The 21,072-nt window shown below is 41.1% G+C and overlaps 1 protein-coding gene across 6 annotated transcripts in view; it reads left to right on the top strand.

Annotated features, from left to right (window-relative positions):
• Window positions 1-21,072, top strand: part of rasgrf2b (Ras protein-specific guanine nucleotide-releasing factor 2b) — a 67,865-nt gene that overhangs the window by 40,206 nt on the left and 6,587 nt on the right. Inside the window, exons 14-21 of one of the 6 annotated variants that reach the window (XM_082168654.1) lie at window positions 399-602; window positions 1,827-1,919; window positions 2,333-2,745; window positions 6,098-6,223; window positions 13,258-13,347; window positions 15,007-15,113; window positions 19,575-19,687; window positions 19,843-19,903. In XM_082168654.1, the coding sequence (XP_082024780.1) occupies window positions 399-602; window positions 1,827-1,919; window positions 2,333-2,745; window positions 6,098-6,223; window positions 13,258-13,347; window positions 15,007-15,113; window positions 19,575-19,687; window positions 19,843-19,903 (1,207 nt within the window). Of the gene's footprint in view, window positions 1-353; window positions 603-1,826; window positions 1,920-2,332; window positions 2,746-6,097; window positions 6,224-13,257; window positions 13,348-15,006; window positions 15,114-19,574; window positions 19,688-19,842; window positions 19,904-21,072 lie in introns of all 6 variants that reach the window. The other 5 variants (XM_082168653.1, XM_082168652.1, XM_082168656.1 and 2 more) reach the window with 5 other exon arrangements.

The raw sequence follows: 21,072 nt of genomic DNA, 5'->3' as shown, positions 1-21,072 counted from the left end.
AAAAAAGGAAAGGAAAGGAAAGGAAAAGAGTTTTTTTTTTAGTTGTTCTTTTTAAATATACAGATATGAAATATTTATTTGATATTTTAAATCATTTAAATATTCTACTTGTGGATTAGCATAAAGCTTCGAAAAATTGTCCATTAAAAAGTAGAAAACAAATAATGTTCATATTATTATTATTAGTCAACAAATCTAGGTTACATTTGGACTAGTTTGCTAACATATTTAGAATTAAGATCAACTGTAACATCAGTGCATCTCCACTAGTTTTTCATAACATCTCCATCCACCATCAACATAAATGCACAGCATACAGACCGTAAAGATGCTTTGGTTGTGCTCTTCATTAGATCTGATGCGCGTCTCCATAAAGATGATGTTGACATTTGCTTCAGTAAGACGCTCAACTCCTGCAAGGTTCCTCAGATCCGCTACGCCAGCGTGGAGAGGCTGCTGGAGAGGCTGACCGACCTGCGCTTCCTCTCCATAGACTTCCTCAACACCTTCCTGCACACCTACCGGATCTTCACCACTGCCATCGTGGTCATGGAGAAACTGGCTGACATCTACAAGAAGCCTTTCACATCCATACCAGTCAGGTAATGGAGCTCTCAAAGGGTTAAAAGTCATCGCTAGAGCTAAAAAATTTAATAAATAAAAAACGATGTCAGCCTTTAGTTTTGATGTCCAATACAGCATATATCTACATTTTTAACTCTTTAGTCTGAAATATCTTAAATAGCTATTTTTTCAATCCCTCATTTCAACCAACAGCCATTGTTGTCAAGTAGATTTCAAACGTTTATTGCAAGTAAAGTATAGTCATACTGTTCTCAAAAAAATATTTATTACAGCTGTTTTAACCTACATTCATTTTTACTGAAAAATATATGTAATTTATGAACAAACATTGCATTGAGACTTCTGTTAACGTTTTTGAGTAATGATGCAAACAAATTGTTCAATCAATTGAGCTTTGAATCGATTTATTGAAACGGAAAGTTCAAACTGGCAAACTAACCAACTCTAATACCATTTTTACCACTGAAGACATGAAGACATCTCTTGACACCAGATATGAAAGGGATTTAAAAAATGTGTGTAAAACAGACAGTCACAATGATTCTAACGTTTATACAGGCTTTAAAACATTTTATCTAGCGCAGGGTGCTGCATAATCTGTTTCACAATCTATACAAAAACTGTCCTAACCTGTGTCCTTCAATGTAAATCTAAATTTTTGTCCTAACCTTCTGCTGCATCACGGTGGGTAGCGCGGCTCATTGGTCCTGCTCCACATATATGCGTTACACAGCAGTTTTGTATTTAGTGTGGACAGGGAACGCTGGAAACTTGCATAGGCCACAGTGTACGAAACTGCCTTTCTAATCCCTTTAAAATAATACCATATTTTAACATTCAAATGTTCTGTGCGATTGAAATATATGAAAGAGAGCATAAGGTGTATGAATCTAAACCACTGCTGTGAGTGAGCCTGAGCAGTACTAGTGCATTTATCTCTCTGCATACATTTGAGCTCAGATTGAATGTCCTTTCAAATGGAAAAATGTTTTCTATTCCAAAAGCAGGTGTTCTGCCAAGTGGTGCACTTTTGGTACCTAAAAAGCAGAAGCCCTGAAAGTGCTCAGAAATTCCTCCTCAATTGTTGTTGAATGTTTAATATTCTTGAGCAGAATGCAAACACAGCATGTGCACCTCATGTGAAGATGTCTGTGGTCAGAGGGTGTCATTGTGAGTGATGTGACGTTTAATGTGTTGTCTCTGATGCTCCTCATCACTCCACCCACTTTGCTGTCACACAGGGTCCAGTATCACTCATTTGACCGCTTGTCCATTACATCCATCTGCCCAGACTACAGCCTGAAGATCAGGAAGATGGCACTGGATCAGTCAAAGTAACATACCCATCTCTCTGTTACCGATTCAATTTCATCTCTGTCCATTTCTCCTCACATTTTCCACTCTGTTTGTCTGTATTTTTTGGAGTGTTTGTCTTTATTCTTTTCTTTTCTTTTTTTTTTGGAAGTTACTATTATGTGACTTTATTAAATCCTGGATTCTGCCCTTGCACAATTGCTTTCATCCATTGCAGATTTCACATCTTGCAATGTTTATCGGTTGTTCTCAAACTCTGAAAGCTGCAGAGGAGGCATGCCTCAACAAACGATGCTCCATATGTGTTTTCACTCGTAGAATGCAACCAACACACCGTTTGACAAGAATGTTACTTGTACTTGGAGCATGCAAGTATGGAGAATGTTGCTCTGCCATTTATGCCCAATCTTTAAATGTTGTTTCCACAACTCAGATCGCTGGAGCTTTTCTTCGCCACCAACCAGAACAACCGCAGCGGGGACCACGTAAATGACAAATCCCCCAGACTGTGCCGCAAGTTCTCATCTCCTCCACCTCTTACCATCCCCTCCCGTACTTCCTCTCCAGTTCGCATCAGGAAACTCTCTCTTAATTCCCCTATCAGCTCAAAAGTAGGCATCCTGGATCTGTCCACAACCTCTTTATCTGCAGCCAGCAGCCCAACCTCCGCCAACCCCACCATCTCACCCCCACCATCCAACAACAACAATAACAAGCCCCCTGTGGACCTTAGCCGTGGACAAAGTCCGTCCTCCCCTGAGCAGAGCCCTGGAGCTCTGGATGAGAATGCAGAGGTGCCGCGAATCGACGCCCTCTGTGGTAAACTGCGTCGCAGCATCAGGAGAGGTGAGCTAAAAGAGATTTTCTATTTCTAGTAGTAGTAAGAGAAACATATTAACTCTTTTTTAAAACCTAGGTAGTGGCCCCACTGTCTACTGCCTTCTGGGTATCTACTGAAATAGAGCCTCATAAGTTGGAAGCACATGGAGATTCCAATAGAATGCAACGAACGGGTTCTGGAAGTAAAAACCACATTCATTTTCTCCATAGGGCAATTGATTTTTAACGATAACTTACTGTATACACCTTTAAAGACAGACCTACTGTGAGCTATAAGGTTGTTAATCAATGACATAAGCTTTTGTTGAAGCCATCAGACCACATTATTTCAAATTATTGTGCTTTACAGCGAAATTCCTGGTGAAAACAACACTACCCATTAGGGGTGTAACGATACCCTCATGTCACGATTCGATACATACAATATCACGATACTGAACTCACAATACAATATTATTGCGATACTCCAAAACATATGATAAAAGGTTAACCTTTTTTTTTTTACTGTTGATTAAAATGCTAACTTTGATATTACGTTGTGGGTTTAAATGAATAGGCTTGGTGCTCGTAACCCAAGGACAATGGTGACACCATTCTGAAGCTGAAAATTCTGAATTATTTTGTAACATAAGACATTTGGCATTATCAGGACCCACAAATATTCCCCCATTGCATTATTATACATTATAATCAACATTATATAAAGTAGTTTAATGTAGTACTGACACTAAAACTCTGAAAACTTGAATTTTTTTCTCACACAGTAATTTTTATTTTGGGTGAACTATCCACGATACATATTGTCAATTTTGTATCGCGATATATTGTGGCACGATATATTGTTACACCCCTACTACCCATGATCCTGCAATATAAATCTCCACCAATCAGAGAATGGAAACAAAATTCAAAGGCCCTGTCCCAGATGGAACCCTAAGCCCTCGCAATCTTCCCACGAGTCCGCACTTTCGTGATGTAATGCCGCTTTGACTGTCGGGTAGAAGTCTTCTGCTGAGCTCGCTACAGTGCGCATATAATTTATCATTAAAAATGATCTCGCTTCTTCCACCATCATGGATTTACTTTTTTGCTGGGCTTATCACAATACATTCTGGGTTTGCTTTTTTTCAAGAAGGATACATGTGATGCTGCCTTATAATATGGCCAAAACAAGGTAGGCCTGTCCCTATGAGTCAGCATAAGTAAGATTTTTATTTTATTTTAAAAGCCTTCACCTTGTGATCATGCCTAGTGCCTCTGTAGGCAGCTCGCTATGTTTTGAAATAGAGCAGTGTTGGATGTTGGAAGTAGGTCAAGACACTAGCTGGATAGGAACGTGGATGTTCATGAACATGACCTTCATTAGTTGGCTTTTGCCTTTTTAAAAGCATAATTTCATCTAGAAGTAGCTGGCAGAGTGAATATTGTAGGTAACATTTCTGTAGATGCTCCAAATTACATTGAAAACCATTATAACTTAACAGCCAAACTAATGTGTTATTTTCTTTTTATAGGCTATTAGTCTTACCAGCATTCTCCTGTCTCCACATAAAATCTACGCGCATATAAAGTGCAAACGTGCTTGTATTGAGTCCCTCCTTAATGCAAAACAGAGGACTTAAGATTTTTGACAAAACACCCATAATGCTTGTGGTTATGGCCTTCTATTATACTGGCATCCAGGCAGCTCGGAATGAGAAGCAGGAAATGTTTGAAACCTCAACCAAATGATAAAGCATTCAAAAGATTGATATTTGTTTAGGAAATGCACGTCTTTGAGTGACTTTGGTTAGGATTTCTGATGTGCGAACAACACTGATATTTTGCTTCTTGTGTTTGCTAGTTTAAAGAGATTTTCTTGTATTGTTTCTCCCTCTTTCTGCTATAAAATCCACCATATTATGAGGTCAGTCTTATTGTGAACTATACGCTGATTTCACGCAGCCGTTATTTTGAAATCGAAAGCGAGGCTCCGGTGGGAAGAAAACCGGAAGTGTCGCCTGTAATCACAGGAGAGTCGTGAATGCGATGGCGTATTGTTGTGTTTAATGATGTTGTGTCAATTCTAAAAATGTACATACATTTCTTTCATACTTTAGACTATATACAGTGCAATTCATTTATAAATAAAATATTTTTTTATATATAATTCAGAATGTAAAAAAAGAAGCAGGAATGAACTATATATATATCCTATATTGAATAGTAACATCCAATAGTGTAAATCGCGGCAGCAGCTTCAGGTTGGTAATCCAAGGCATTGTTGTTTATCTTTACTTCCGGGGTTCTTCCCACCGGAGCCTCACTTTCGATTTCAAAATGGCGGCTGCGTGAAATCAGCGTATTGACACTAATAGTAAGCTTTAACACTGCATCAGAAAAGCCACATATTACTTTGTGACCAGACCCAAAATTGAAAATTCTGTCATCATTGTTAACCAAACAGTTGATGGACCCCATTGACTTCCATAGTATAAAAAAATAAAAATAAAAAATAAAAAACACATAAAAGTCAATAGTTTGGTGATTCTTCAAAATATTTTCTTTTGTGTTCAGCTGAAGAAAGAAATTCATCCAGGTTTTTAACAACTTGAGGGTGAGTAAATGATGGCAGAATTTTCATTTTAGGATGAACTACCCCTTTAAGGTTTATTTAAAAAAAAAAAAAAAAATAATAATAATTTTGGTCTGTCAAATGATAAACCTGGCAAAATAATAATTTTCATATACATATGTCCCCAGTCGTATCTATGGCCCAGAATATCATTTAAACTGAAATACTATTATAGTTTTTATTAATAGTTTTAATTATTGTAATTTCTATTGGTTTGATTTTTTTATTAAACATACACATTAGTTTTATTTATTTTTATTTCAGTTTTAGTTATTTTAGTACATCAAGCTAAACTAAATGAAAAGTTACCGAAATGATTTTTTTTAAATGGTTTTAGTTTTAACCTTTTTTTTTTTTTTTACTTAACCACCTCACAACTTCTCATATCACCATATCAACAACCTAACAACCACCCAGAACACCCTAGCAACTGCGTAGCAACACTGTAAAAAAAAAATGATATGATCAATACGTTATAACAACATTTGTTTTTACATTGCTTTAACTCATCAAAATAAGTTATACAAGTTTCAACTTGTTTTTTAAAGTCAGTTTAATGCAATTCAAGTTGAAATGACTTTAAGACTTTTTTTTTTTTTTTAAGGGACACACTTGCCCTAGTTTTTTGCTGTTCCCTGCTCCCTGCTCTGTTTGCTTGTAGAGCTGTTGCCCTAAAACCATTCATTTTTGAAGAATGAGGGGTTGTATCATCCATTTTAATAAAGAGTCTGACTTTCCCCTCAGCTGTGCTGGAGTCAGTTTCTTTGGACAAATTTATTCCAGAGTCGCCCCAGGGCAGTGAACCAGGAGAAATCTCTCCTTGCCGCTCACCCTCCACTCCACGCCACCTCCGCTACAGACAGCCAGGAGGTAAGCGTGCGCATGTCTGTTGCCGTTCGGCTCTCTTTTGAGACCAACTGCAGAGTCAAACACAGTAGTGAGTTATGACTTTCTAAAGGAAAAATCTGTGAATGTAACAATTTCATTCCAATATTGCTAGCTCTTGTCCCATTAGTCCTTTTGCATGTAGTGAGTGGCATATACATGCATGGCATGCAGTCACCTTTATGCTGGTCTTAGATCAGTTTTTATGTTTCTTTTATAAATTGTTCACTTTGCATTTTAGAGGAGAGTGCAACCAGCATTCCCGATGGTTCCTTAAGAGAAGCTTGCTCAGTGCATTCCTCAATAAAGTCCAGTTATGTTACTAAACAGTCAAATATTGTGCTTGCATGACTTTAAATAAAGCCATATATGGGGAGAGTTGGGAGAGGAGTAAATTATATGTAACACATTCCACCTGCACTTAATTGGTTCTGAGTGGCACAGATGTTGTTCCATCCAGACTGTTTGTATTTGGGTATCTTTTGCATCTTCATTTTGCTCAACATAAGCATTCAAATCAAGATTCTGTCATATTTATATACAATATATGGTTTATAGCTATGTCTGCTTTCTTAGTTCCCTTTCAAGGGAACTCCCGTTGCGTCGAGAAAATGACGCTGTGGGAACGCTTTGCGTGATGACGTCTTGAAGCACATGTAAAATCAGTCCAATGGTGTGGCGGAACGTCAGAGGCGGGTGACGTCACGTACCAGGAAGCTATAAAAGCCGGCCCGAAACAGAAAACGAAAGCTTTCTGAGTCTTCAGTTGCGCTCTGTGTTGAATCTGTCCTTGTTATTTGGTGTTGTCTGTCTATATTATATATATATATTCAGTATGGCGAGCAAGCAGCAGTTTAGAGTGTGTGTCCATCCCTGCCCGCGTTATTTAACGGGAGGTGATACTCACACTCTTTGTGTTGTTTGTTTGGGTGAGGAGCATGCCCAGTCAGCACTCGAGGGTGGTGACTGTGTGCATTGCGACGCGCTTCCATTGCGCACGCTCCGATCCCGCTTGGCTCGGTTCAATCCCGATCGCGTTCCCCAGGGCTCGGGTCCCGCCGCGGCTGAGGCTCGGCGGCGATCTCAGACCTGGGGTTCGCAAATGGATCTGTCAGTGGATGTTGAGACGGGCTCTGCCTTATCTCAGCATCAATCTGACAGATCCAGTGCCTCTCATCAGGGTGTGGAAGCACGCATTGCGGTTTCTTCCCCCCCGATAGAGGCACCAATACTGCAACTGTCCAGCTCTGAGGAGTTGGATGTTGTGAGTATTGAAGCTGAGTCTGAGGATTCGCCACCTCAGTCTCATGCGTTTGAGGAACTGCTCGATGTTATTACTAGAGCAGTTGACAGACTATCTATTGAGTGGCCAGAGGATAGGCAGGACGTTCGTTCGAAAAGTAAGCTCGACGAACGCTTCCTGCCATCTCGTACACAGCCTCAGCGAAGAAGCCTTCCGTTTTTCCCCGATCTCCACACCGAGGTGTCGAAATCGTGGGGAAAACCGGTTTCATACAGAGTGTATGCACCACAAACATCCCACTATTCTTACATTCACAAATATAAAGAATATGGTTATGGGGAGATGCCGAAGGTGGAGGAGACGCTTGCGAGCTATCTCTCTCCAGCAACGGCATCTTCCCTGAAAGCTCCTTCACTTCCCTCTAAGCCAGTAAAATTCACATCATCTCTGGTTCATAAATCGTATGCAGCCGCTGGTCAAGCTGCAGCGTGTCTGCATACGATGTCTATTATGCAAGCCTATCAGGCAGAATTATTGGGGGATTTAGAGGAGGGCGGGGGAATTGGTCCTGACACAGTGGCTGAACTACGCAGAGCCACAGATCTGTCTCTCAGGGCCACCAAGGAGACCGCTAAATCAATCGGGCGGTCTATGGCAGCCCTGGTGGCCACTGAGAGGCATCTGTGGCTCAATTTGAGCGATATAAAAGAGAAAGAAAAGCTCGTTCTCTTAGATGCTCCGGTTTCCACTGTTGGTTTATTTGGTGATGCAGTAAACAGTGCGGTAGCTAAATCTCAGGAAGCTGCTAAACAGGCAGCTGCATTACAAAAACTTCTCCCCCGCCGTTCTTTCATTGAGGCTGCTGAGCGGGAGCAGCCTCACTCCTCTAAAAAGAGCGCTGAACATCGTGCCACTCAAAAACAGAGTGTGTCCTCTCGTGCTCCCCCACAAAAATCTCGGGGACACGGAGGGCGCTCTCAAACCCAGCAGTCTTCGAGGGGTAAAACGGATCTGCGGACCGTTATTACCGCCAAGAAGGCTGCTGGGGAAAAGTCCTGATGTCTGAGGGCTCAGGACAAATGAGGGTAGTCCCCCCGAAGCAGAGCGGTTAACACCTCTTTTCACGGTGCCCGTCTCTCTTCGGTGCCCTCAGGGGACCGTTCTGCCAACCCTGCCACCTCTGGTGTTACAGGGCGCAGCGGTCTCCGGCGAGCACATATCTCAAGGTCCACCCGGAAACGTAGTGGCCTCGGGATGCCCGCCCCCTCTGAGGAGGGTGCTAGAGCAGTCTGTTTGGTCGTTCCCTGCCGGTGCGCCGTTACAGGGCGACGAACCGACTACTCAACAGCAGGAGAAAAATACGGTGCCGTCTCTCTTCGGTGCCCTCAGGGGACCGTTCTGCCAACCCTGCCGCCTCCGGTGTTACAGGGCGCAGCGGTCTCCGGCGAGCACATATCTCAAGGTCCACCCGGAAACGTAGTGGCCTCGGGATGCCCGCCCCCTCTGAGGAGGGTGCTGGAGCAGTCTGTTTGGTCGTTCCCTGCCGGTGCGCCGTTACAGGGCGACGAACCGACTACTCAACAGCAACAAAATCCAGAAACCAGTCTCGAGAGACTGGTACCTCTAGTAGAATCTTTGACAGCGTGGAAGCTACTGTCAAATGTTTCTCGTTGGGTCCTGCAGACCGTGGAAAAAGGGTATTAGATACAATTCTATTAACGCCCACCGCGGTTTATGGGGGTCCTGCCCACAGTGGTGGGCCCCGAGCAGGTTCTGGTTATGGAACAGGAAGTAAACACTCTGTTAGAGAAAGGGGCCATAGAATATGTACCCCCCTCCAACAGGGAAACCGGGTTTTACAACCGGTACTTCATAGTTCCAAAAAAGGACGGGGGAGTGCGTCCCATTTTAGATCTTCGAGTTCTGTACGAGTACATGCAGCTCAAGTTCAAAATGTTAACCTTGAGACAAATCGTGCCACAGATCAGGTCCGAGGACTGGTTTGTCACGATAGACCTCAAGGACGCATATTTCCATCCGTCCGTGTCATTGGAAGTTTCTGAGGTTTGCTTTCGGGGGCAAAGCATACCAATATCGAGTTCTTCCATTCGGCCTTGCTTTATCACCCCGCACTTTCACCAAATGCGTGGATGCAGCTCTGGCGCCTCTGCGCCTCCGGGGTATTCGCATCACGAACTACATCGACGATTGGTTGATTTTAGCTCAGTCGCATTAGATGGCGGTTCAACATCGAGATGTTGTTCTCGCCCATATGAAAGAGTTGGGGTTACGGCTGAACGCCAAGAAGAGTGTGCTTTCTCCATTTTAGAGGACCACTTTTTTAGGCGTGGTTTGGGATTCAGTGTCGATGCAGGCGCGCCTGTCATCGCCACGCTTCGATTCCATCCTGGCAGCTGTGAGAAGTGTAAAGCTAGGCCAGCTACTCACTGTCAAACAGTTCCAGAGACTGTTGGGTCTCATGGCAGCAGCTTCCAACGGGATACCTTTTGGACTGCTGCTCATGAGGCCCCTGCAGTGGTGGCTCAGGACCAGAGGGTTTTTCCCCGAGGGGCAACCCATTTCGCACAATCAAGGTCACGCGGTGATGCCTACGTGCCTTGGTTATGTGGAAGAAACCTTGGTTCCTGTCCCAGGGCCCAGTGCTGGGAGCTCCTTGTCGTCGCAAACTGCTAACGACGGATGCTTCCCTCACGGGTTGGGGAGCGATCCTGTGGGTCGCTCATCTCAAGGTCTGTGGGAAGACCATCATCGTTCCTGGCATTCTATAGCCTAGAGATGTTAGCTGTCTTCCGGGCTCTGAGGAGCTTTATCACAGGTCTCAGGGGACACCATGTGTAGTACATACGGACAACACGTCGGTAGTCGCCTATATCAAGGGGGTTTGCGCTGGCATGCCATATCCTCTTGTGGTCCCAGGGGAAGTTGCTGTCACTCAAGGCAGCCTACATCCCCGGGGTCCAGAATATAGGAGCAGACACTCTGTCGAGACAGGGGCCGAGGCCCGGGGAATGGTGGCTCCACCCCCGAGGGGGTGGAGCTGATATGGAAATTATAAGTGGATCTGTTTGCGTCTCGAGAGACGTCTCACTGTCCACTTTGGTTCTCCTTCACGCATCCAGCTCCTCTGGGACTGGATGCTATGGTACAGACGTGGCCGAGGCTACGTCTGTACGCCTTTCCCCCAGTTGCTCTGCTCCCGGGAGTTCTGGAAAGAGTTCGCAGGGACCGGGTTTCCCGATCTTGTGTCCCTCCTCGACGGGCATCCTCTGGAGTTACCCGTCAGGAGGGACCTTCTGTCCCAGGCAGAGGGCTCGATATTTCACCCTCGGCCAGAACTGTGGAACCTGTGGGCTTGGCCTCTGAGGGGGCCCAGCTCATAGAGTCAGGTCTCTCAACCGAGGTTGTTGAGACCATTCTACAGTCCAGAGCTCCCTCCACGAGGAAACTTTATGCCCTGAAGTGGAGAGTATTCACTTCTTGGTGTAGTGACCGTCGGTTGGACCCAGTCCACTGCCCAATTGGTACAGTGCTGGAGTTCCTGCAGGAACGGTTCACTGCAGGTCTGACCCCGTCCACTTTAAAGGTCTATGTGGCGGCCATAGGTGCTTACCACAGTCCTTTGGGTGGAATGTCTGTGGGGAAAGACCCCTTGGTATCTCGTTTCCTTCGTGGCACTTGGAGGTCCTCCTCCCTTTCGAAATCGGACCAGGAGGCGAATAATTTGCTTTGCCCTGTTCGGGCGTTAGACGCGTATGTCCACAGAGCTGCCCTGTGGCGTAAAAGTGACTTTTGCTCCCCTAACAAGGGAGGTCCAGTGTCTAAGCAAAGGATGAGCAAGTGGGTGGTTGAGACTATCTCACTGGCTTATGAGGCGGCTGGACAGCCTTCTCCTTTGGCTGTCCGGTCGCTCTCTACTAGGAGTATGGCGGCCTCTAAGGCCCTTATTTCAGGAGTTTCTTTACAGGACGTCTGTGATGCGGCAGGCTGGTCCTCACCGCACACTTTCGTCAGGTTTTACTCTCTGGATCTAGACTCTGCTCCAGGGTCTCATGTCTTGTCTTCCTAGTGCTGCTCTACGGATTTCACACAGGACAGACATTTGTAGCTATGGAGGCGTTGGTATAGACGTTCCCACAGCGTCATTTTCTCGACGCAACGGGAGTTCCCTTGAAAGGGAACGCCTCGGTTACGACTGTAACCTCGGTTCCCTGAAGAGGGAACGAGCGTTGCGTCGCCTTGCCATATCTCCTTCATGCCTGTCAGCGCGACTTCAGACTTTACGAAGCTTTCGTTTTCTGTTTCGGGCCGGCTTTTATAGCTTCCTGGTACGTGACGTCACCCGCCTCTGACGTTCCGCCACACCATTGGACTGATTTTACATGTGCTTCAAGACGTCATCACGCAAAGCGTTCCCACAGCGTCATTTTCTCGACGCAACGCTCGTTCCCTCTTCAGGGAACCGAGGTTACAGTCGTAACCGAGGCGTTTCCATGAAAAGCTATTTCCATATGTTCACTGCAGTTGCTGATTGAATATGGTTACTAAAGGGCAAAAAACATCATTTATTTTGAAGTATCATCACGGGATTAGCAGAAAGACTGGATGTGTGATAATTATGGCTTTATGTACATACTGTACTACACGTCTTCTGAAAAATTCAAGGGTCAGTTTACTCAAAAATAAACATTCTGTCATTATCTGCTCAACATAATATCATTCCAAACCCGTATGCTATTTACACTGAACTGCAACCTTTGGAAAAGCAAGTGCAGAACGTGGACAGAAGAGCGAAGAGAAAAACAGCACAAGCGTACAAAAGAGAAAAATATGAGCAGAAAATGTAAGAGAGCACAAAGTGTAGAGTAATAAAACCAAGGAAAACTTTGTTTTTAAGAAAACATGAACATAAGTTTAACTTTTGTACAATATCATTTTTAATGCGTTTAAAGTTTTTATACATGCTTGTTATTTTTTTGATTCACACTTATATTTTGATCCGTTGTTTGCTATTCTGATCAATTTGCATTATTCTTTTCAGTTTGTGCAATATATTTTTTACATGTGTTTTTACATTTTTGATTCACACTTATTATTTTTTGATCCATGTCTGCAATACTTTTGACGGGATATTGATCCCATAGGCACACACACAAAAAAAGGTTTTTTTAAGATAATATTCACATAATTATAAGAGAAATCCATACAATGTGTGCACTATATTCCAAGTTTCCTCAAGCCATCCTATAGCTTTGTGTGATGAACGTACTGAAAATTAAGTCATTATTCGCTGAAATGCCCTACTAGATATAACTAATATGTGCAGGTTTGATATGGTGGCGTTCATTTAGTTAGAGACACCGGAGAATGATGTTTGAGGTTATTGAGGTCTAACCTATTGGTTTATTAATCACACAAAACCTTTGTATAAATTCTTTGTTGGTTTGGAACGACTTTACATTTACATTTATGCATTTGGCAGACGCTATCCAAAGCGACTTATGTTGCATTTCAAGGTACACATTTACATTCTTATCAGTTCTTGTTTTCTCTGGGAATCGAACCCATGACCTGCGCGTTGCAAGCGCCAACGCTCTACTGTTTGAGCTACAGGAAAGCTACTTTAGTGTTGAAAGAATTTTTGGGTGACTTGATCTTTTAAAGGTGCCATCACACTTTGGGGGAGATAACATTTTTTTCTCTAAAAGTTGTCACCAATCATTAAATCTTAATCTCTCCATTTTTTTTTTTGTTCTAGTCCAATCAGCTGAGAACTCGCGCTGCTCCGTTTCTCCAGCCTCTGCATTTGCTATTGCCACAGCAGCAGCTGGACACAGCAGCCCTCCAGGTACACTGCACCACTCACAGAACCCAAGAGATGTACAAAGCTTCATGTGCTATTGAAATTCGCTTTACACGCAGCCTCTCCATTATCAGCCCTCAATGACAGAACAATGTTCAACATCAAAACGGGAATAGCAGACTAAAGAGCTGCATGTTGAATTAAGAATAATTTACTTAGAATAAACTTTAAAAAGCCCTAATCATCTTACTTGCATAAACTAACATTCTCTCATCCTACTAAATACCATCAGAAAGAATTTTATTAAATTTCATTAATTACTCACCCTCATGTCGTTCCAAACCCGCAAGTCTTTAGTTCATCTTTGGAACACAAATGAAGATCTTTTTGATGAAATCTGAGAGTTTTCTGTCTCTCCTTTGGCAGCTATGCAACTACCACTTTGACGCTTCAAAAAGTTTATAAAAAGATCGTAAAACTAATCCAAATGAATTTAGCCGGTTAGTCCAAAATGAGCTTCCTCAAGAACCAATGAGGTTCATTCTCGTGATTTACGCAGCATGTTTGAGCTTCCTCAAGAACCAATGAGGTTCATTCTCGTGATTTACGCAGCATGTTTGAGCTTCCTCAAGAACCAATCAGGTTCATTCTCGTGTTACGCAGCATGTTTGAGCTTCCTCAAGAACCAATCAGGTTCATTCTCGTGTTACGCAGCACGTTTGAGCTTCCTCAAGAACCAATGAGGTTCATTCTCGTGTGTTACGCAGCACGTTTGAGCTTCCTCAAGAACCAATGAGGTTCATTCTCGTGTGTTACGCAGCACGTTTGAGCTTCCTCAAGAACCAATGAGGTTCATTCTCGTGTGTTACGCAGCCCGTTTGAGCTTCCTCAAGAACCAATCAGGTTCATTCTCGTGTTACGCAGCACGTTTGAGCTTCCTCAAGAACCAATCAGGTTCATTCTCGTGTGTTACGCAGCCCGTTTGAGCTTCCTCAAGAACCAATGAGGTTTATTCTCGTGTGTTACGCAGCACGTTTGAGCTTCCTCAAGAACCAATCAGGTTCATTCTCGTGTTACGCAGCCCGTTTGAGCTTCCTCAAGAACCAATCAGGTTCATTCTCGTGTTACGCAGCACGTTTGAGCTTCCTCAAGAACCAATCAGGTTCATTCTCGTGTGTTACGCAGCCCGTTTGAGCTTCCTCAAGAACCAATCAGGTTCATTCTCGTGTTACGCAGCATGTTTGAGCTTCCACAAGAACCAATGAGGTTAATTCTCATGTGTTACACAACATGTTTGAGCTTCCTCAAGTCCTCAAGTGAGTAATTAATGACAGAATCTTTATTTTTTGGTTGAACTAACCCTTTAATACTGTGTTCTTTTAAGCCACTTTGTGGTTTCCAGCATTCCAGCACTGCAACTAGTGGCATTGTTTAGTGACAGTAATGGCATTTGGAAATTTGGATTTTTTTTTATGCAGTACAGTACATTGCACTTTTTAGAAAGAAGTAAATTTGGATAGTAAGGCAAATGACTGTGTATGTATATAATGTATTATAAACACCTTCATTGTTTCACCTTTTTTTCCCCCAAATATGCTCTTGATCATACAATATGTAATCCATAAACATCGGTTTTACAATCTGAATAAGAGCCTGGATATTACAGGTTTGTATTACCCTTACAGTGTGTATATTCCTTTACAGTTTTTAATAATTCTGAGCGGACTTGTGACAAGGAGTTCATTATACGTCGTGCGGCTACCAACAGAGTTCTGAACGTCCTGCGCCATTGGGTCTCCAAACACTCACAGGTCTGTCCTTCAGAAACAGCTTACAGAATGTTTCAGTCACCTGCATCATTGTGTGTCATTACGTACCTTAAACAGAAGCTGTCAACCTCATTTGTGTCTTTTTCTCCCTCCCTGCTTTTTGACTGATATTTTATCACAGATACTTTTAAATTTGTGTCCAGGCTCTGGCTGTGAACACATGGTTAACCCCCAGGCCTCATATTTTACAGGGCAGAGGAAGGGTAACACCTCTTCACAATTTCCATGTTATTTTCACAAGGGAAAGCAATTACCTTACATAAACAGTACCAAACCTTAATTAACACAGCAACTACTGGATCAAAACGCATTTCTTCAAAGAGAGACTATTAAAGGCGAAGTGTGCAATTTCTGTGCCAGTTGCATCCGACCAAATGGATTTGAAGAATATTGTTTTTGGTTTTTTTTACTTAAACTTTTTCTATACCATTGGTTGGACTGACAGATAGTCCCACCCCAAACTTAGAGACGTCTTTAACCTTCTCACGTCTTTCTCAATGTCTAACACATGAATTAATATTCTAAATACTTGGCGATCCAGTTGAACAAAGATGTAGACCTTGTGCTTTTTTTTTGTTCAATCCACTGACCTGCGTCTCACATTTTAAACTGCAAAAAATGCAATCTGTGTGAACTAGCCCTTAATGTTGCTTTGTCAGGAAGCTTGGCGTGCACAAATATACAGAGCAATGTTTTGAAAAACCTAAAAGCCACAATGTTACACTTTTCAGGGAAATACAAATGACTTTGGTTATGCACATCCAGTTGGAATAGTAAAAACTATTTTGACATAAAAATGAACTCAAATCTACCATGCTCTGTTCTGTATGGCCTCACTCCCTCGGTGCAATGTGGAAAAAAAGTACTACGGGTTAATGGGTGTAATACAGTTGTATTTTTGTATCTTTATTGATTCAGTTTTTTCAGCAGTGCTTGGTTTGCTATTAAAGCCAGGTATTCGTCATATTGATCTGTGTTATAATATGACCATTAACTCAGACATAAAAGATAATTTCAGTCCCGGACTCCCGGCCAACTTTTTTATGAGTCAAAGCATAGGATATTATAACATTAATATTGACAACTTCAGAACAAAACACAGTCACAGCACCTCACACACAGCAAACATAATTACGTGCAGTGGAAACAGTTTCTCATAATGGCCTTGTGAAATAAAGGTATTTTTCAGCTTTTACCTCGCTTAGTTTGAGTGAAGGCAAAGAGTGGGCTAATTGCATTGATCTGTTTGAACCCTTTGTCAGTTTATGCTAAGAACAGTCAGACAAAGTCACAAAGAGACAGCTTGTTAGGAGTGACCTTTATGGTTGCACAGGTGAAAGATGCAGGTGAGAGAAACGTAAGAGGAAAAATGCTTACAATAGAATGAATAGAATGAACAACATTGGTTACAATGTTACTATTGGTTACAATGTTACAACAACCAACACTTACAAATGTTGGTTGTCTAGAGAGAGAGAGAGAGGTGAAAAATTCAGCGGATAGTAAGGAGTAACTCAAATGTACTTCAAAGTATTACCGTGGTAAATTGTTATTTTATATATATATATATGTGTGTGTGTGTGTGTGTATGTGTTTGAAAGAAGTCTCTTTTGCTCACCAAGGCTGAGTTTAATTTATTCAAAAAATACAGTAAAAACATTAATATTGTAAAACATTTCTTATTATTATTATCAATGTTGAAAATTTTTTTGTTGCTTAACATTTTTTGGAAACAGTGATACCATTCAAACATCTGTGGTAAGATAATAAAAATATATATATATTTTATTCATAAAGGATGCATTAAATTATTCAAAAGTGACAGTGAAGTTATTTATTAGATTTCTGTTTAATAATAAGTGGTTTTTAAATATATTTAATAAAGAAATGTAATAAATGTTGTTCATTGAGTTTTCTATTCATCAAAGATTCCTGAAAAAAAGAATCACCATTTCCACAAAAACATAAAGCAGCACAACAGCTGTTTTCAACATTGATAATAATTAATTTTTCTTGAGCACCAAATCAGCATATTAGAATGATTTTTTTTCCGAAGGATCATGTGACACTGAAGACTGGAGTAATGATGCAGAAAATCCAGCTTTGTCATCACAGGAATAAATTACATTTTACGTACATTTCTTGTAATTTGTGTTAATATTTCACAATATTACTGCTTTTACAGTATTTTTGTTTAAATAAATGCAGCCTTGGTGAGCATAAGAGACAGACACACACACACTGTAAAACAAATTGCTGCGATTATTTATCAAAACTTAAAATCCAACATTGTTTCAACTTTAAAAAGTATGTGTTCATGCTTGACTTAAAATATTAAGTTTAGTTAACTTTAGTTAAGTTGGATATTTAAGTTATCTCAACAAATTTTAAGTTGTTATAACTAATCGCAGCCACATTTTTTACAGTGCGCACACACACACACACACACACACACACACACACACACACACACACACACACACACACACACACACACACACACACACACACACACACACACACACACACACACACACACACATACACACACACACACACACACACACACATTAACTCACATTAAACTTTACAGTTTACACTTTAACATTTCAGTTAATTGCCAAGGCAACATATCAAATTTTTTCATCTAATATTTATATTTTATTTCATCTTTATTTCAGTTAACAAAAATAGTTTACTTTAGGTTTAGTGAACAATAACAATAAACCATGGTATATTGGATACAGTTTTGTTACTCTATAGGAACAAAACTGAAAGATGCAGCCATGTGCCGTTCACAGTGGTATGCAGAATGATTTAACGGAAATCACTGTTGGATCTTAGAGCGCTTTGCACAGGCTGCTGAATCTCTTTGAAAAACCCCACAAGTGAATAAGAGGACTGAGGATTCAACTGTACCATTAATGAGCCAATCTCATCCTCTACCAGATCTTTTTATCTTCCTTCTGTCTTTCTCTTTATACCATCTTCAAAACAAAAACGAACTGACCAGTTGTGCAGATTCTACCGGTACTACTTCTTTTTGAATTCAGATTAATTTAGTAAATATACTTTAAAGGTTCTATACTGGAAAAGCCAAATCGTACCAGCTTAAAGTGGTTAAGCTGGTTTTTGTAACCCGGTAACTGGTTTGAAAGTCAAAGATAATCCACTAGCAGTAAAACAGCAGTAAATTCATCCGGTTCTGCTTCCTTGTCTTCATATTTCTGTTTGCAGGAAGAAGTATATCTGGCAAATATATCTTCGGAGAGTAAAACGGATCATTTTAATATTTTATCCAGTATGTTAAAACATATACTGTATAACTGGGGCATGAAAATGTGCTGCATAATAGGAATAAGCAAAGTTGCCCATTATGCTAACTAGCATATCGAACATGAGAGTACTCATACTCTGAGAACAACAGAGCACAAACACTCAAGTGGTTTATGCATTTGCATTTGAAAGGCTGGACAGAATATTATGTACTAATTAATTGGTTTGTTTAAATCATGTCACTTATGCCATTTCGGATAACTGTTCCTTTGCAGAGGAGTATTTACATTTTTCGTGTCAGGGTCAGGATTATTAGTAAGCTCAAAAACTGGCAGACGAAAGTGCTCTAAACACAGATGGTACGAACAAGGAAAGATCAAATTAGCCGAAAGCTTTGGTCCCTATGGCCAAACTATTTTAGCAATAAACCTAAAGTGAATGGGGGAAAACTGCAAAGAACATTGACTGTTTAATAGATGCGGGGCTTTATGAAGCAAGAAGTGAAGAATGCTTTAACTGTGACACAAGAGACTATTGCCACCCACCTGCATTGCTTGCAGGCACAGAGAGACAGAAGAAAGACTGGGTTAGCTGTCGATTAGTGCAATGGGAAACTGTAGAGCTGAGGTACTGTAGTGTACAGCTTCTGGTAAGCTCTAATAGAAAGTGTGCCATTTTAAACACTTTCATGAATCACACACTGCATACAACAGCATAATTTTATTAATCTGCATTTTGTGCTTGTTTTCCAGTAAAAAAAATATCTAAACATTATTATGTTTGCCCATAGGTAAATTAAGCACACACCTCACTATATTTTAAATAATGGTATTAAAAATCTTAACTCAAGATTTGTTCTTTGAAAACAAAGTCTTAAATATTGCATGCAGTTTTGCTTGCAAAGTTTAGATGTTTCTACTGGGAAACAAGAACAATATTGATTAATAATATTTTGCAGTGTACACACAGAATCTGCATTGGACTCATCTGCATTAGTGTGGAAAAAAGACCTTGACATTTCAGGGAAATGAGTTTAGATACACCCAGTAGTTGATTTCAGTCATCTGACTGGGGATGTCAACCCATTAGACTTTGCTTGGCTTCATTTATTATGCATTGGTCTCACATGTTGGTGGAACGTGATATTATGTGTGTGGTGGGTTTCAGGACTTTGAAATGAATGGAGAGCTGAAGATGGGTGTGATCTGCCTGCTGGAGGAGGTGTTGAGAGACCCCGACCTGCTTCCCCAGGAGAGGAAAGCCACAGCAAACATACTAAGGCAGGTTACATAAGCACACCCTCTCACACATGAAAACCAAAGCACTTTTGGAAAGTCACTCCAGATAGGAGTGTCTTTAATATAAATGTAGATCTTTTTCGAGATTTTGTTTCCAAGGGAAAGCTGATTAGACGAAGTTGTCTTTTTTTCCTCAGTGCCCTTTCTCAAGATGACCAGGACGATGCACAATTGAAGATTGAAGACATTCTTCAGATGGTGAGAATATGTTATAATCTTTTTACATGTGTATAGACCCAGTGAAATTTCTTTCCTGTGTTAAATGTGGGGCTTATCAAGTCAAATTAGCTTCTAACCAGCCAAAAGATTTTAGATTACATCACAGCCGAGAATAAATATGGATGGATGGATGGGTATTTGGATAGATGGATAGATAGATAGATAGATAGATAGATAGATAGATAGATAGATAGATAGATAGATAGATAGATAGATAGATAGATAGATAGATAGATAGATAGATAGATAGATAGATAGATAGATAGATAGATAGATAGATAGATAGATAGATAGATAGATAGATAGATAGATAAATAGATATAGACAAACGTTCACCTCCAGTTGTCTCACATGTCCATAGATATCTTATTACATAAAGTAATATTTCTGGTCCACATCATGTGTGTCGAGCAGCCAGTGAAGGTTTAGATCTCAGAGTTTGGCATCGTCATCATCATGAGGGACTGAATTACATGTTCAAACTGCAAATCTCTGAGCAGCAGGACTCTAATTACAACTTCAAACAGCGAGACTGTTGCCGTCCGCCACATGCAAACTCTCACACAAAAACACACTCATTTCCTTTCTGAAATCTCCATGTATTGTTGCAAATGATCATGCGGTTACATTTCAAAGCCCTGCTAGTGAGATCTGCTGAGTTTCAATTTTCGAGGCATGGTTTTGGAGGGGTTTCTCTTGTTGGATAAGCATGTCTTTGGCAGTATAGGAAAAATAGCTATTACTTTATGTGATAAGACTGATGTTTATTAATATTGTATTAGAGGCATCTGCACTGTATACGGATGTACTTTATGAGCTACATTAGTTGATTTTAATGTTTCTTATGCACCATTGTTAATAGGCTGAAGGCAGATAAATGTATTCATACACACACACAAAACTGTATGATATAATGTGCTACTGGCAGCACCATACTGGGCTCACTAATTACAAACACAGCGTGTGTGTGTGTGTGTGTGTGTGTGTGTGTGTGTGTGTGTGTGTGTGTGTGTGTGTGTGTGTGTGTGTGTGTGAGAGAGTGTGTGTGAAGAGATGTTTAATAACATGTTGTCTGGACTTATACACCCTTATCTTGCTTCTGAAATCCTCACCTACTGTGTTAATTGAAAAGTGTCTGTGCCAAAGAA

The sequence above is a fragment of the Leuciscus leuciscus genome (assembly GCF_965113295.1).
Source record: "Leuciscus leuciscus genome assembly, chromosome: 5".
Taxonomy (NCBI): domain Eukaryota; kingdom Metazoa; phylum Chordata; class Actinopteri; order Cypriniformes; family Leuciscidae; genus Leuciscus; species Leuciscus leuciscus.
This window is presented reverse-complemented; position numbering and strand designations above follow the sequence as displayed.